This window comes from Nelumbo nucifera, chromosome 6 (genome assembly GCF_055504915.1).
Source record: "Nelumbo nucifera cultivar China Antique chromosome 6, China Antique-T2T, whole genome shotgun sequence".
NCBI lineage: Eukaryota > Viridiplantae > Streptophyta > Magnoliopsida > Proteales > Nelumbonaceae > Nelumbo > Nelumbo nucifera.
Genome location: NC_142654.1, coordinates 13,495,544 through 13,514,194, shown reverse-complemented (window position 1 = coordinate 13,514,194; position 18,651 = coordinate 13,495,544). Strand labels below are relative to the sequence as shown.

General features: G+C 39.2%; 1 protein-coding gene across 1 annotated transcript in view; it reads right to left on the bottom strand.

Moving 5' to 3' along the window:
• LOC104588913 (leukocyte immunoglobulin-like receptor family A protein) overlaps positions 1 to 18,651 on the bottom strand; it is a 29,263-nt gene continuing 10,612 nt past the window's right edge. Inside the window, exons 3-4 of the mRNA XM_010247039.3 lie at positions 7,684 to 7,951; positions 1 to 456 (exon numbers count right to left, since the gene is read on the bottom strand). Coding sequence (XP_010245341.2) covers positions 180 to 456; positions 7,684 to 7,951 — 545 coding nt within the window. The 3' untranslated portion in view covers positions 1 to 179. The remainder of the gene's footprint in view (positions 457 to 7,683; positions 7,952 to 18,651) is intronic.

The window sequence follows — 18,651 nt, the reverse complement described above, 5'->3', positions numbered from 1 at the left end:
TTGCAACATATATGGTCCTCTTGCAAACAAAACAAGAAAGACTGGGACAATACTTTGGCGACACATATATAGGATATAAGGCCTTTTTTATGAGTAATGTAATAAGGCCCTTGAAGAACACAATGTCAAACTTATCCAGAGAACAATGTACAGGGTAACATAATATGCGACCCAATCGATCAATCATGTCTTCTCTTTTCCTTGTCTCGTTTGTGTTTCCTCTTGTCTTCCGAATCATGTGAATGCCGTGAATGCCGTTTCCCATGCCTGTCATGTTTTCTCTCTTTCTTCTCTTCATGCCTCCTTTTCTTCGGACTCCTCTCATCCCCTGAAGAAGATGCTGCAGCTTCGGTGTTTCTTGCTGGTGGATTGAGCTCGGCTGTATTAACCATCTCAGATGAAACCACCTCTGGCATGGGTGGAAGAGAACTTGATTCTTCCCAAAGACGGGGTGCTCTATGGTAATAATTTGAAAACAACAAAAAATATAGATATTTAAGAGGCTACAACAAGATAAAATATGCGAAGAAGAAATATTAGAATAGGAATGCCAGCATGGTAATGTAATCTGCACATTTGCGATCCTAATAACTACAGATCCTGAGTTTGTATCTATTAGAAATGTCAGAAACCTACATTTTCTTTGGAAAAATATCATGTGAAGTTCTAAATTCTAACACGCATTGATGCTGTTGAATTAGGCCCACCATTCCTGGCGAGTCTGATGTTTATTTTTCTGTATATATAGATATATATTTTTTGCCGACCACCATCACAAGAAAGATCCAGGGAAACAAGGCAACAAAGATCAACATTGATGAGATCAAAATATAACAAAAGACAACAAGCTAGAACCAACAACACTAGAATATATAAATAAATAAATAAAATGTTTGGATGGGCAAAAAATGGCTCAATTTTGAGGTGGTGCTGGCACGTGATTCTCAGATCAAGGTGCATATACTTCAAATGAAACAAGCCATGCTCCAAATATGATGGACAAGAAACGGGATTCATGCATTCCTCTTCAATTTCTGGGATTTATTTATTTGTTTTCCTTTTTTTGTGGAGGGGGGGGGGGGGGGGGGTAAGGGGTTTGAGGTTAAAGATCAGCCAAGTTTGAGCATCACATTACCATGAAAAGTTAGGTTACAGAATTCACATGGAGCAATTGGCTCTTAGGAATTTTAGTTATTTCTCCCTGGACCATGCGCGTCACTGATTGACAAGTCTTATTTTGGGATTTCAGAGAAGGTGGATACAAGTCTACACACTTGTGAATCACATTATTCATCAATGGTTCCCCAAGGAGGATTTGGCCGTACATGGAAATAAGAGGATTTTGGGATTTCATGGCAATAAGAGGATTAGGCAATGAATCCTCCATCCTCATTATTATTTATTCTTTTGGTAAAAACTATAGCCAGATTATTAAAAGAGGCAGACAATTGTGGGCTTTTGGAGGATGGGAGAAGACAAGGAAAAGTATTTCTGGACCGTCCAATCTGTTCAAAATCATTTTGATTTAGATTGGTTTCAACCCAAACCCGGTCCATTGACACATATATTCTTATGTTATATCAATGGACCAGATATTGGCTTAATCCAACCCAACCCAATATAAATTTGTTACGGACAGACCAGGTCCAATCCAATCTAATAAATATTTTGGACCGGATTGGTCCAGTCCAATGTCTTGTTGGTCCGTCCAATCCATCCAAATTGATTTTGGACTAGACGGGGTCCAATCCAAAACCGGTCCATTGACACCTTACATGAAGGGAACAGCTCAAGCCCAACAGGTGCAGGTCACGCTCCCATCACTCATCACTTCACTAGAAGACAAAAGGGCTAGCTTGCCACGTCTTCAGATACACTATCAGAGTTAGCTACACTGCCACATGAAGATATTCTCCTCACGACTGTTATGGATTGCTTAGCTATATAAGGTCCCAATTGTGTAATAAGTGGAATCAGTGAATTGAGACTCATCTCATTTATTTCTTACCTTCCTGTTTCTCCCTTCCACTTTTTCTGTTTCAGGAGGTTGAGCCACCCTTGAAGGGGCTTCCGTGGTGAGCAGTTCTCATCACATGTGAATCTGGCTAAATAACTAACCACAAGTGAACACATCCATACAGACTTGCATTTGCAACAGATCACTGTTCTATCTTAGTTGTGGTTTGCTGATAATACTTTTTTATTGGGAGGGGGGATTACTATGATGTTCTCCATCCTTGAAACAGTAGAGAGGGTTCTGGATCTGCAAGTAAATCTTAAGTGTAGCTTTGCGGAAGACCAATATGGGAGAGATAGATAGGAGTTTACTGGCTTATTGAGTTCGTAGATGGTTTGGTGGCCCCTCAAATATCTTGGTATCAGTGTTTTAAAAGCGCAAGGTGCAAGGCAAGGCGCAAAATTAAAAAAAAAAAAAGCTAAAAAATCAAAAAAATTATAAAACATAATACTAATAAAAATATAAACTTAAGTTTTAAAATAAATGTTTTAAAAAACCTATTATCTAAAATTAAAATACATAAATATAATATATAAAGCATATTCAAATGAGAATTTAAAAATGAAATCAAACATATAAAACATTTTCAAGCATATAAAACCCACAATCTCTTTTTTTTCTCAATTGCATCAAATAGCTAATGTGACATATTACATTCCTAATTCTACGAGCCGCCTTTGTGCCATGTCCCTCGAGGCAAGCCCAAACAAGGCCATGTTAGGGTCTTAAATTCTTAGTATTCACACAAAAATAATAATTTTATAGTTTTAATTGCTTTTAAGAAGATATTTTATTAGGATGAATGTATGGACAACATTACCAAATAGGGGATTCTCGAAGCTTTGGTGAGCGAGTGAATTATTATTTTGTGTGAAAACTAAGAATTTAAGACCCTAACATGGCCTTGTTTGGGCTGGCCTCGAGGGGCATGGAATGGGGGTCCGGGGGCGGAGCCCCCGGCCCAACGGCCAGACTCAAAAAAATGGAAAAAGTGGCAAATTTTCAAAAGGCGCACACCTGGGCTAAGGCACAAGGCGCACCAGGCATGCATCTTTTGAATGAGCTGTGCCTAGGCCTTGGGCGAGGCGCCTACCCTAAAATGTGCCTCGCCTATGCGCCTAGGCACGCCTTTTAAATCACTACTTAGTATACCCTTGGGAGGAAACCCCTCTTGGGATGTAATGGAGAGATATTCAAACAAACTAGCATTTTGGAAAAATAATCATATCTTAGAAAAACTAAAAGAAAAAAGCTTTGGCAACAAAAAGAAAGGGTGGAGCCACTTTGCTCCAAGTGTGAATGCTGCAAATGTCCTCAAACAGAGACATAGGATCTATCAATAGCAGTTTGGATAGAAAAGTATGGGTCCATTTTGCTCACATATGGGTATTGAATTTTTCAATGCAAATTCTGTGGGTGTTAGATTAAATCTGTCATAATGTGCTAAGAGAAGAAATGACCAATGGGACCCAAGCTATATCGTAGTATCATTTTATAGGAAATCTGGAAATAAAGGAACAGAAGAAGGATAGAGAATAGGATGCTTTGTTCTCAAGGGATTTGTTGGAAAATTAGCAAATTGTCAAAGTTGAATTCTTCACTGCACCCTCAGCATGCCATTGGAGTGTCATTGTGTGTGTCTTGCGTGGGGATCGAGCGAACATGGGGCCTCATCAACTAGCCCCGTGACAAAATGGCTTAATGAAATTCCTGGGCCAGACTTGTTTGATAAAGGTTTAAACTTTATGGAGAAGGCCATTGCTAGCCACAAGCTTAAAAAGGTAATATTCACAGCAAAAGGACAACTTGGTTTTATGTTTACCCTCCTGAGACTGATTATTGTCAAGCTGAATGTCAACAGAGCCTTGTAAGAAATCCAGGCTGGAATGGAGGTGGTATTTTAAGAGATTGGAGGAACAATCAAATTTAAGCTTTTGCAAACTGGTATGGCTTCTCAATTAATTTACAGGAAAAATCAAAAGTTATGCTTGATGAGATTGATCTTGCTAGAGCCATGGAATTCCAAAAAATAGAAGTCCATTCTCATTCGTTGACTATTTTGAACATGATGGAAAGGAAATGGGTTTTACATTGGACATTTGGTCTCTCTAGTAGTGAATAAAAAGGATGGAAGAAGTGATGGAAAATATGCAAGTCAAACTCATTCACATTTTTCAGGAAGGTGACAGAGCGACAAACATCTTGGCTAGTTATGCATGTCATATGGAGGCTCCGGTTGATCTGATTAACACTCTTGGGGAGAATGATATTGGATTATTACCTTATTTACGTGTTAAATAGTTTAGCGGGCTTTTGTTTTTCTGTTGCTTTTAGAGATTATCACTGGTATTTTCCTTACAGTCTGTTTGGTTTGCGTGACCGGGATGAGAAAATAGGAATATCAGTTCTCATCCCATCCTTTCTCATCAACCAAACGGACCATTACTGTATGTCTATAGTAAGGATTATCTCGCTTGTATAGTTTTCCAGAGGGGTGAGGTTTTTATGTCCCCCCATAGGTTAGGTTTTGCTTTTCTTATTTTTAATAAATATCTTAGTGGCCACCCCTCCACCAAGACATTCTGTCTTGGAAAAGAAGAAAATAAAGGGCCAGAAGAAGAAGAAGAAGAGGACGAGGAGGAAAACCTCTCTCTCTCTCTCTCTCTCTCTCTCTGTTTTATTTTTCTATTCTTGCAGTGGAATGACACTTGCCCTAATCATTCCATCAGAGAAACGTCATTTTTTCTTTATTTTTTTAATGAGAAACTGGACTCCAACGAGTCTTCTGTTTTCAGTAAAGATTAAACAGTTTTTGAGTAAACATAACTAGTTTCATCTTGGGGATATTTTCCAATCATTAATCAATTTTTTGATAAGTTTTAATGTCTCAGAGCAGCTTCTAATTGTTCCGGTTGAAGGGATCAAAGACGCCAATGGTTTCAATTTTTTGGGTTGACTAAAAACATCTGGTTTTGGGTAGGTTTTCATTTTTTTTTGGTTTTAACAATGTAGTGAATTGATAGGTATTGACTGTTCTCTTCAAGGATCTCCAGATTTACCAGAAAGAAATTGACTTGTTAAGATTGCGATTTCTTCTTAAAATTTATGTGAGGGTTATTGTTATTTCTCTGCCAAATGTATCTGGGTTTGATTTTGTTCTTTCCCAAACAGAAATCCTAGGTATTATTCTCTGATTGTAGGAAACCAGATGCGCTTTAAATGGAAAAACAGAGGTGATTTGGGCCTACTCCTATTTTTGTTGCATTTACATTTTTGTCAATTGGGAGGAGCAAAAGGAGGAATTTGGAATCTCATGAATCAAAGCAGTTTATGCAGACTGCAAGTAAATTCTGGGTTTGGGTGGTTTTGTGAGTTCTTAAAATTTGTTTTCTATTTAAGAACTCACAAGGAGGGGGTCTGTGGAGGTTGAGTCATTATCTGTCAGAGGCAAGAGACTCCTTGGAAATTGTAAATGTTAATCTGTTGTGGATACTGAGGGAGTTGAATCATATTGCAGATGGATTAGCTAGAATTGGAGCAAACTTAGAAAATTTATACAGCAACAGGCTTCCCCCCTTGTAATTTTGCGTTTCTGCTGATTAAGTTCTCTTTCCTTTATTTAGTGCATCTGCTCATGTACTCCTTGTTCTATTTAATGAAATCTGGTTAACTTTTTTATCAAAAAAAAAAAGTTTTCTATTGCTGTATTAATAGCCTCAAAAACCTCTTTCTTGTGCCAACTGGGTTTTTCCCTTTCCCTTTTTCTTTTGAGCAGCTGCAAGGTGGCCTCCCAACTTGTTTAATCGCTTTTCTTTGTCTGTCAAAGAGGGAAGGGGGTGCATTTCTCTTGTCTCTCTTAAGGCAATGGTCTGGTCCATTAATGTGACCCATATTGTGAAATTGAAGAATCCTGCAAAATTTTCTCAGCAGCCAAACACTAGGAAACAGATTTGTTGAGATAACTGGTCTCAGCAACCAAACATAGTGTTGACAGGAATGGGAAAATAAAATTTCCCTTCCCATCCCATCCTTTCTTGGCAACCAAACAGACCATTATTGTATGTGTATGGTAAGGATTATCTCGCTTGTATAGCTTTTCCAGAGGGATGAGGTTTTTATATCCCCCATAGGTTAGGTTTTGCTTTTCTTATCTTTAATAAATATCTTATTGGTCACCCCTCCACCGAGAGTAAACTGTGGGGTTAGAAAAAGGAGGAGCCCCTAATTCGGTCTTGGAAAAGAAGAAAATAAAGGGCCAGACGAAGAAGAGGAGGATGAGGAGGAAAACATACTTTGGTTACTCTTGCTTATTGATTCAAGTTTTAAGTCTTCAAGGCTAAAGGTCAAGACAACATCCACCAACGTGTGTCTCAATCAAACCCAAACAAATAAGAGAATAAAAAAAAAAGAAGCTAACAAATTTTCCTGCAGAGAACTGTTTATGTACTTATTTTCCTGTTTATATTAATAAAATCCTTTTGTGTTATCCATAAAAATATCTGTTTTTTATTAGCATAAAAAATATCTGTTGTAATATTATGACGTCAATTACCTCAGAAAATAAAAGTATAAAAAATATTACATGGCGCCTAGTACAAAAACAACTAGGCACTTGGGCAAGGCAACCTTCCATGGGTGCCTTGTCACCTCAACAACTGTGCTTGCAAAGTTTTGGTTTATTTGATATCCATGTTAACCCAAACTCCTTTGGCATTCAATTATAAAGAGTAAGTGTAGCATTCAACTATCTATCTTCTAGCAAAAGCTTCTACAATTGTTTTACACATGCTAGAATCTGGGAGAAATACTTCAACCTCAGTACCTCACAGCCCCACTTTCCATCTTTTTCAGGATCAATTGGTATCTGTTGTGATATTGGCAAATCTTTGAACCCAATCATAACTTGTTCTTAAATCTCAAGATTGCAAACACTCATACAGCTTTCCAATTTCCAACATATTCCCAAGAGTCTGTGGTCTTCTTTTTTAACCATCACACAACTGTATTGGAATCTCCATCCGCCAATAACACTCTAACTCCAAAGTGTTGGCCAGTCTCATGACCTACATTACTGCTAATAATTAGGTCCAAGTAGAATCACCATAGCCAATTGGACCAGAAAACTGTGCTATTTTGTTTCCTTAATCATTCTTAAACACTTACCTAATTCCTAATATTCCAAGGTTCCCCAAGCTGCATTCATAAAAAATTATCTTGATGTAGTTAGTCAGAAGGAGACCAAAAGGCCTGGAACTCCTTACTGAGGAAGATATTGCCACCAACTGCCAATTTCTAATAATGTCATCTGTCGAGAAGATAGAAAAAAGATTCCATAAATTTCACCAAATATGATATTCTCATGGTAACACTCTTGATAATTGCTACCTTACATTAGGCTTTCTCCCTCTTTGCAGCTATCTAAAGATTTTCTCTAAAGTTTCATGAGCCTTAGTTGCTTTGTCCCTAATACACACAGACACTATTACTTCGAAAGTGCATTCATAAGTCATTTCCTGAGGTAGACCATGTGCTAGTCCAACCATTGGAAAAGATGAAAAAACAACCTCAAGCCTGCAAAGGGGGAGGGGGACTACCTGTGGAAAGACACATTATGCAACAACAAACCACACAATGATACATATCATTAATCTGGATTACTGACATACCTATAATAGCCAAGACCTTGAACCCTTGCTGCCTCAGCATGGCCCTCACCCAAGTCCTCTGCTGTGGATCCTCTCTTTACTAGCTCTGAAAATTCATGTTTATCCAATCGATTGCCTTGGGGTCGATTAGCACGTTTAGGAGCTAAGCCAAGAGCCTCCTGCATTGCCTGCTCCTCCTCTTCTTTGATCCTTTGTATCTCTGTTTTGGCCGCTTCCATATCCGAATTTTCAGATTTTTTACCCCTAGCATACCAGTGTAGGTCTTTCCCTGGAAAGAAAAACAAAATAATAAATAAATAAATAGAAGAGTTAGAAAAGATAAATTCACACATTGTTAAGCAGATAAAGATTGACAGCATACATTCTTTAGAACATTGGGGTAAAGTCTACTAGAAATCCATGTTTTTGATAGGGGGGAGGAAAACAATGGTACAACTAGAGAGTAGAGATCCATGATTAATGCAGTAACGTGGGAAATTGTGGAGAAAAGAAACATGAGTGCAGTTTCAAAACAATGAAATGGGAATGATGTTGCCTTCCACCTCACCACCAAGGTTATGGCTACTGATAAATCAAGGGATATCATATAATCACTCGAGGAAAAATCTGCCAGGGATTCTCCAGCCTTCTTCTCATGGGAATCTAGAAAGGACAATTCCCACCAAGGAGGAGCCTAAAATATAGTTTGATGGCAGCTCTAAACATAATCCAGGATCAAAGAATTCCAATGTGGATGACATTCTTAGATGATGCAATGAGGTGGCCTCTTCTTTGATGAGCATAGATGTTCCCTGATGCATTGGTGTCCCCTCACCAAGAGATGTTGACATGTTGTCAAACTGAATTTCAACGGATACTGCTTGGGAAATCTAGGCTTCTCCTCATCTGTAATTACATGCTAGTTTACTGAGTTATTTCACCCATCCCACCACCAAGGTTCAAAGTATTGATACACCTCTGTGTATTGGCAGAGGTGTATCGGTACTTAAACATGCGCCTTTAATGTTTTTTTTTTCAAATTTCAATTATATACATATATATTCATTAAAAAATAATATATATACATATATATTATTTGTTTAAAAAAGGGTTCACGAAAACACCTGTAAACAGGTGTATTGGACACCTGAAGATACGACACGATACACCCAATACAGGGCATATTGTATCAATACTTTGAACCTTGCCCATCACCACTTTAAAATCCCCTTCCACTATTAAATTTCTGATGTTGAGCGACTTTTTCAACCTAAGTCCCCAAAGAACAGCTGACAGCTTTGCTCTTGTTGAGTTTCCTACACCTAGAGGATCTGAGTGTATATACCTAAAAATGGTCCCTTGGGAGTTTCTGAACACACCACCAGCTCCTGAAACACCTAGGTTACTCCTGTTGCACCCATCAAAGTTCAGTTTGATTTAGTTTGGAAGAGGAGGGCTCCACTGCAATATAAGCATTGTTTAATAGTTGATGATTGAGCAATCAACAATGTATTGCCACCTTCTAAGAAGGTCAACTATGGAGAATGGGGCAAATGCCTCTAATATTTTTACAAAATGCACATCTTTGACTTGGATGCTTTCCACAATGTCTTCCATGGACCTTTTCTGCTCTTTGAAAATTTTACCATTCCTCACTTCCCAAATCTGCCATGATACTGCTTTCCTCATACACTTCCAAATGATTCTTCTCCTTTTTCCTAGGCATAGTAAGGAATGAAGGTTAAATAAACTTCTGATCTCTACTGGGGGCTTCCACCTGCAACCTAGTAGAGAGGGAGAGAGAGAGAGAGAGAGAGAACCTTTCACAAATATAAGAGACAAATGAGCAGGAGATTAGTCAGTGATAGGTCTTAAAACAGATACAAGGAGATATGCATCAAGTAGGACTCTACAACAAATGGTACCTGAAGAAAGATCATAGAATGTTCTAGGAAAAATGTAGAGCTCATCAGCACCAGAACTGCACTTCAAGGCTTTACGTAGGTGGGTTGACTCACGTGAATGTTGAGTTCAAAAAAGATGAGAGGTAATACAAGCACACCCACAAGCCCATTCCATTGACACAGGATCAGCCATCTTCAGAATGTAAACTATGTACGGCCAATGGACCTCCACATTGAATCCATGAACACCCAAGGAGACTTGTTTGGAGCAAGTCATGAAGGCTAGCACAAGATCCAAAAGATTCATAGACATTTTCTTTGATAGTTTGATTACAATTTACTATTCTTACTTTATAGTCCTTCCTACCTCTAAGGTTGTTGAACCAGTAAGGATTTGCCAATGTTTATTCTACTAGCAGTTCTTGTTCCCCATAGCCCCACCACAAAACATGCATAGCAGTTCTAAAGTATAAAATAAGGCAAACCCTATTTATGGTGTAAGCACATGGATTTAGACCCTATAGAGATTGCACTGTGCAACTTAAATAAGTGACCACAACACAATCACGTAGCAACACATGCCTAAATCCACATGCTCAAACAGCAGGTAAATTGTACTGAAGAATACCTAACTATGTTGTACACACTCCCGCAATGAGATGTGGCGGACCATCACCACAGAACAAGACTTAACTGAGCTTCAGATGTTAGCCCACCAGCAATTTAATACGCCAATGCAGTAATTCTCCACACTGCAATGACACTGTAGCGCAGTAGCATAACGTAGGTCAGCGACAATGTCATACTTGAGCATGAAGAACCACCACCCACCTTCCTCCCCCCAATACAACCACCCCACATAGTCGAAAAAGCCAGTGGCCCCTCTAAATCTCCAGAGAGCCAGGCTGAGATTCATGAATATGTTCAGAGCCTCATCAAGGCTAACCAGACCTGAGCTAGAATCTCCATTCTCCTCCAAAAGCTTTACTCCAACCTCATCTTGAACAAACCCTACCAGGTTGGGCACACCCCTCTCCAACAGTAGATCCTGTACGACAGATGGTGTGGGAACCCCCATGAACACATCAACAATTTTGAAGATTCCATGGGATCCATTGGGCTGGACGGAGATCTTACTATCAGAGAGTTCTCCAAATTGCAAACAGGCCTAGCCGAGTCCTGGTTTGTGAGCCTAACACCAAGGGGAATCGATTCTTGGGACGATTTAGTGGAGAAACTTGTCACCAAGTGGTTTACCTTAGAAAGGCGCATGACCATGGCAAAGGACTAGAGATAGGTTGTTAGACAACATTATGAGATTCCAGAAGGTGATGCACTTCGTGCTGGACAAGAGAATCACGGAAAAAAAATCGTAGAGTAGTGTGTGTGCAGGATGAGGCTTGCTTATTGGATCGGCATAGAAAATCATGAGATACCAAACTTTTGCAGCTCTAGAAATGCGCAGAAAAAACATCTAACACATAACAAAAAATTCAAAATGATTTATTCTATTTCAGTGAAGAATAGACACAACAAAAAAAAATCAAATGCTCCAACAATTCACAAAACCATAAGGACAAGTTGTATGGGACACATGTTGTGGGCAGATACTGATATATTCAAATTCAAGTTCATAGTCACATAGCAAATTAACAAACCACTTTCACCTCAATGCTAAAGGACCACATATATGCCCTATGCTGAGGGCCCAGGGCCCATATTCAAAATAGACTAGTCTAGGATGCCATCATTTCCATCCCAATTGTGTGTGTGTGGGGGGGGGGGGGTCTACATGTAGTCATATAACATTAGACTATAGCAGATACATCAAATCACACGACTCTCACAAAATGAATTCAACATAACAATAAAAAATAGACTAGTCTAGGATGCCATCATTTCCATCCCAATTGTGTGTGTGTGGGGGGGGGGGGGGGTCTACACGTAGTCATATAACATTAGACTATAGCAGATACATCAAATCACACAACTCTCACAAAATGAATTCAACATAACAATAAAAAATAAATAAATAGATATTAACAAGTTCGAGAAAATGCCATTGATTCTTTTACCTAATAAACGGTCAACCAAGTTTTTAAAATAATTATCAATATACCACAATAGCCCAAAGATTCACTTATTTTCCAAATTCATAATATCTAAAGTCCACACATGCTTGAATCCTAATTCAAATAAACAAAAAAATACACATATATACAAAGAAATTCTTTTGTTAATTAAACTAATAGTTCACAAGAAAATTAAAAAAAAAACAAAATAAAAGAAAACAGTTAACTAGAAGACAAAAAACACCTACCAAACACACCAAATCCAAAGTACCAATAAAAGTGAGTCACAATATGTCCGAAATCTTATAAATCAATGAGTAGTTGTTACAACCAATCTGAGGTAGTTGACTAGCTTAGGTTCAAAGACGCCCAGATTTCCAGTTTTCAGTTTGCATGTTTATAGGACCAAATTTTAGCATCTGTAACTTACACTCCAACCACCTAAAATAGGAATTTATCCTTCTAACAACTTCTCACAACATATTACAAATTAGAATCAAGTCCCATCCAGAAATGTTCAAAAAGAATAATTTGGGTTAAGACAAAAGTTAGTCGTCGACCAACATTGCCAGAATTTCCAGATTTTAATGTGTTCATGGGCCCAACTTCCAAGACTCATAACTTCTGGCTCAATTATCTATTTTTGCAAGTGTAACCTATCAATGTGAAGACCTCATAGCATATTACATTTTAAACATCAGTTCGACCATGAGGATCATTGGACGACCACTTTCCAACAGCCTAAAATTGGTTGGTCGCTAAATTTTTCCTAGAATTCCCAGATCTAACATTACTTTTAGTCCAAATTTTTCCTAGGATACCAACTTCCAAAAACCGTAACTTTTAGTCCAAATGTCCAAATGAAGGGTTTTATCAAACATTTAGAAAATCTCAAAGATAATTACAATTTAGAACCAAAATTCAATCAAAAACATCATCAAAATGCTGGCTTCCGACGGACTAAGGTTGGCAGACGTCCACTATGTCCCCATCCCAAAATTTAACATAACTTTCATTCCATAATCCAAAAGATACAAGATTGGATTCGTTGAAAGCCTAATGATGCGAGGTCCTTATCAGAATTATTTTTCCTGTTGGAAAGTGGCAGAAAAATGAGCATCCGGTGAAAAAACATAATTCTAAATTTAATATGCAAGAAAAACGAAAAATGAAAACTAAAGGGAGAAAAAGACGTGCCGAAAGTACCAATATTGGTCGAACTTTCCATCTTTTTTGCTATCGGTGCTTTCATCATCACTAGACCCCTCGGGCACCTCATCAAATTCATCGTCAGAATAAGCAGGCCCTCTTTCAGATCTCTCTTCTCCAACCCTTTTGGACTTTCCATCGCTTTCTCAAATATTTCCCCTTGCCAACCTTCACACTTCTCACTAAAATCCCCTTTCCTCGCAAATTAGAGATATTATTAAATTTTTCCATATCAACTAAACCACTTAGAGATATTATTAAATTTTTCCTCTTTCTCTTGCTCCCTCTCAAAAATAAAACTTTTAATAGCCAAACTTGCAGCCTTTATAAACCTCATGTCAAGCTTAGTAATCACTTGTGTTTCCATAGGCCCCTTTCCCCCTAAATCCACAGTAACTTCCAGTTCAACAAAAACTTTTCAAAGTGTCCGAGCTGGCTACAAGGGCCATCCACATACATGGTCCTAGTGTGACAACAACTAGGAAACTCTAACATTTCTCCAAACTTGTCCTTCAGCTCCTCAAAAACATAATTCCAAACATTATTTGATATCAGAAACCCTCAAGTAGTCAAGTCACAAGCAATTTGGTTGAACACTCTGTCATGCCTGTAGTGGATAAATTCCAACATCCCTTCACCATCCAAAAAAGTTGATTTTGCTAGAAAAACACATACCAATCAACTAACTACAGTACTCTCTCTTTGTCAAGAACATCCAAAAAAGTTGACTGTATCGGCCGTGAGGATGGATGTGGGTATTCCAGTGTCGGAAACACAGAGAAAAGTTTTCCAAGTGGGTAGGTCGTCAGGAAGTGATTCTTTCACTATGTCTACTTCACAACTTTGTCCAAAAAGGGGAAAGGCCTTAAAACCATTTGTCGCCTGTCAGCAATTCAATTCCAGTGATTCTAGTCCTACCTTCGTCCTACCAGGTATGGGTGCCAATTCTTTTTTAGGTACTGACTTGTCTGCTATGCCTATAACAGATATTCTAGCTTCCCATCCAGGAGGTTCTGATGCAAGAGAGAGGGTGATAGTGGAAGGAGGAGAGAGGGTGATGGAAGGAAGTAGTAAGGGGGAGGCAGACAGAATTTGGGAGTTGATCTGTACAATGATGGAGGAACTAAAAAAAAGAAAGGATTCTTAGAGAGATGTTGTAGCCAAAATAAGTGTGAGCAGGGTAAAATTCTTCCTCAGACATTGGCCGGAAAGGATGGAGAAAAGAAAAAGGATGATTGTTGTATTAGGAAGGGGGAAAAAGGAACAAAAAAGAAAAAAAAATCTGAAGTGGAAAGGCTAATCTCAAACATTGAGGGAGATTTAGAATTCAGTGGTAGAGGGGATAGGAGGAAGGGCCTAAAATGAAGAGATTATGGCCTTTTCATGGGTTTTTTTTGCTATTTTGTCTCGATGAAAATTATTAGCTGGAATGTAAGAGGGTTAGGGAGTGCAAGAAAGAGAAGGGTGATCAAAGACCTACTCCGAAGGGAAAAACCCGATATTGTGTTGTTACAAGAATCCAAAATGATGGAATTAGATGGGAGATGGGTGAGGAGTTTTTGGAGGTCTAGAGGCTTAGGTTGGAGCTCGTCTCCTTCTTGGGGAGCCTCGGGGGGGATCATAACACTGTGGAGGGAGGATGTGGTGGAAGTAGTAGAAGAATTGATAGGCAAATTCTCAGTTTCCATTAAGTGTAAGAATGTAGAGAATGGGTGTGTATGGGTCTTAACCAATGTTTATGGCCCTAATTCCTATAGAGAGAGGAATGAGATGTGGGAGGAACTATATGCAATCAAGGGGCTATAGGATGGCCCTTGGTGCCTGGGCGAGGATTTTAACGTCATTAGATACTCTGATGAAACTAGTAATCCCCAACAGGTAATCTCAACAAGCATGAGGAAATTTAATGGTTTTATTGAAGATTGTGATCTGAAGGAAATACCTCTACTGCAAGCCACTTACACTTGGTCCAACCTTCAAGAAACCCCTTTGTGCTCGAAGTTGGATAGATTCTTATTTAACCTTGCCTGGGAGAATAGTTTGGAAAACTTGGTTGCTAGGGCATTACCCAAGGTCACCTCCGATCACTGTCCTATCCAAATAGGTACTGAGTCTTTTCCTATAGGACCCAAACCTTTTAGATTTGAAAATATGTGGCTTACCCATCCAGATTTTGTGAAAAAAGTGAAGGAGTGGTGAGGTGAGGAGGAGAGGGGGGTAAAATGGAAGGGGATCAAGTTTCACAAGAAATTAAAAAGGTTGAGAGCCAAAATAAAAGAGTGGAATAGAGATCAGTTTGGTAGAATTGAGGAGCAAAAATTTGGCCTAATCTCTCGAATAGAGAACTTGGATGTAAAGGAATCTCACAATGGGCTGACCGAGGAGGACAGAGTGTTAAGGAGACAATTAAAAAAGGATTTGGAAGAGGTGTTATTGAGGGAAGAAATCAGTTGGAGACAAAAATCTAGACACAAGTGGATTAAGGAAGGCGATGGGAACACTAGATTCTTCCATGATTTGGCAAATGGGAGACGAAGAAAGAATTTTGTGACCAAGCTAGAGATAGGAGAGGAGGTGATTACCAACCAGGATGACATAGCCAGAAAATTTGTGGACCACTTCAAATCGATTTATAGAAGGCCTTTGAGAGAGAGGACAATCATGGAAAGGATGGATTGGCCAAGAATTGATGAAGGAGTGGCAAGGTGGCTAGAAAGGGATTTCGAGGAAGAAGAGATTAAGAAAGTGTCTTCCTAATGGATAGATCCAAGGCTCCGGGTCCAGATGGCTTTACAATGGGTTTTTATCAAGACTGTTGGGAGGTGTTGAAAGAGGATCTAGCTGAAGTCTTTAAGGAATTTGCAGACAATCACATTATAAGCCCTGGAATTAATGCCACCTTTTTGGCCTTGATACCTAAGAAGAATGATGCCAACCACCCAAAAGATTATAGGCCTATTATTCTGGTGACAAGCATCTATAAAATTCTGGCTAAAGTGCTCTCATTGAGGATCAAAATAGTTCTCCCCACCATCATTAGTGAAACCCAAAGGGCTTTCATTCAAGGGCGACAAATAACAGATCAGATCTTAATTGCGAATGAGTGTGAAGAAAATGAAAAGGTCTAGTAAGAGAGGATTCATTTGTAAATTGGATCTTGAAAAGGCCTATGATTTGGTGGACTGGAAGTTTCTATTGGAAGTTATGCAAAACTGTGGACTTGGGGACAAGTAGTGTAGTTGGATCTTTGGGTGTATCAGTACTTGTCACTACTCTATTTTGGTAAATGGTACGGTGAGAGACTTTTTTCCAACTTGCAAGGGTGTCAGGCAAGGGGATCCACTTTCACCCTTCCTTTTTACCTTAGTAGCTGATGTGATTAGTAGGATCATTACTAAGGCTGACAGCGAAGATGCCATCAGGGGTTGGAGAATAGGGAGACACCAAGTCCCCATCACCCACCTTCAGTTTGCAGATGACCTAATGATTTTTTGTGAAGGAGGTCTCAGTGAAAAGGTAGCAAACCTAAAGGAGATGATAAAAGGATTTGAAAGTGTCTCTAATTTGAGAATAAATTTGGAAAAGAGCTACATAGCGGGTATAAATTTGGAGGTAGGGGAGGTCGAGGCTATTGCGGAGTGTCTTTGAGTGTTCCACCTCTACTTGGCCTATGTCATATTTAGGGCTTCCTTTAGGGGCAAATCCTAGGGAGAGTAGATTTTGGACCCCAGTGATAGAAAAGTTTGAGAAGAGATTAGCCTCATGGAAGAGGAACTATATCTCTTTAAGAGGGAGAATTACCCTAATAAGAGCTACCTTGGCTAACTTACCTGCCTATTATTTGCCTGTCTTTAGGATACCAGTTAGGGAAGCTAGGAAACTGGAGAAGTTGATGAGAGACTTCTTATGGGAGCCGGGACAAGAAAAAAATGATCACTTGGTTAATTGGGAAATTGTGTGCAGAAGTAAAGAAGAGGGGGGTTTGGGACTTGGGAGGGTAATTAGAAAGAATCAAGCTCTGTTAGGGAAATGGTTGTGGCGATGGCCATTGGAAAGAGAAAGATTGTGGCATGAGGTGGTGGGAAGCATTTATGGGAGGTCAAAGAATGGATGGGATGCTGTGTATCAAGGCAAGCTAACCTAGCAGCACCTTGGAAGGCCATTCACAACACCCTTCCTCAATTCCTCAATTTTATCAGGTATGAAGTTTGTTCTGACAACTCTGTTCTTTTTTGGGAGGATATTTGGGTAGGAGACTCACCGTTAAAGGACTTGTTCCCTTCGCTTTTTTCTATTTCTTTGTACAAAAAAAGAGGTGGTCTCAAAATTTGTTTCACCTTGGGGGACACCCTTAGATCCTACTTGGAATTTTGGGTTTCGTAGAGGACTTAGGGACGCTGAAATTGAGTCTCTTTCTATTTTGCTTGGTTGTCTTAATCAGGTTTGTTTGGATCCCTCCAAGCCAGATAAGAGAGTTTGGACTCCTAGACCCAATGGAACCTTCTCTTGTGCTTCTTTCTTCAAGTCCATCTCTCAACTTTCTACTCACCAACCCTTTCCGTCAAAAGAAATTTGGTGTAAGCCAGTCCCCCCAAAAATTATGGCTTTTTGTTGGGAAGTATTCCATGGGAAAGTAAACACTTTAGACAATCTACAAAAGAGAAGACCTTTTCTCTGTATTTCTCCTAATTGGTGTATCCTCTGTAGAGCTCACGGTGAGGATTGTTACCATATACTAGTATCTTGTCCCTTTTCTGCAGACCTTTGGGCTTGGCTACTTTCGTTGTTTGGGGGTAGTTGGAGTCTACCAACAGAAGTTCAGATGCTCTTCAACCATTCTACCTTTTATTGGCCTACAAAAATAGAGAGAATTATGTGGAGATGTGCTCGTGCTGCTTTGACTTGAACTCTTTGGGAAGAAAGGAATCTCAGAATTTTTCAAGACAAGGAAAGAAACAGCCAAGATTTGAAAGACTGTGTTAAACAGGGCAATACATTGGCTGAAGACCTTGGAAATCTTCCATCAATTCTCCTTTAATGACCTTTGGAGAAATTGGTCAGCAGTAGCAAGGTGCTCATCTTTAAAGGACAAATCAATTACAAGCTGGTCTCCTCCACCCGAAGGCTCAATAAAGTTGAACTTTGATGGAAGCAGCATGAGTAATCCAGGATTATCCGGAGTGGGGGGTGCTTTGAGAAATGAGAAGGGAGAGATTTTGTTGCTCTACTCAAGTCCCTTGGGAATTGGGAACTCCATCAGGGCAGAACTTTTAGCTGCTGTACAAGGGGTGCAATTTGCAAACCAGTTGGGGGTACAACACCTAATAATCGAGGGGGATTCCAAAGTGGTGGTGGGTTGGTTGAAAAATTCTGAAGAGGCTATGTGGCGATACAAGAATGAAATGAAGAAATTTAGTTGGTTGACAAGGAATATGTTGGTCATTGTACAATGGGTGGAGAGATCAGCAAATACTTTGTCAGATGTGTTAGCTAAGCAAGGGGTAAATAGGGAAGAATTATTTTGGGCTCAGTTGTGATTCTTGTTTTTCTTTCCTAGTTTACTTATAAGATTCAAAGAGGGGCTGCAGCTCGTGCCTCTCATTGGATAGATCCAAGGCTCCAGGTCCAGATGGCTTTACAATGGGTTTATTGAGCCTTCTGAATCAATAAACTTATTATTATTCATCAAAAAAAAAAAAGTTGTCTTTCTAATGGATAGATCCAAGGCTCCAGGTCCAGATGGCTTTACAATGGGTTTTTATCAAGACTGTTGGGAGGTGTTGAAAGAGGATTTAGTTGAAGTC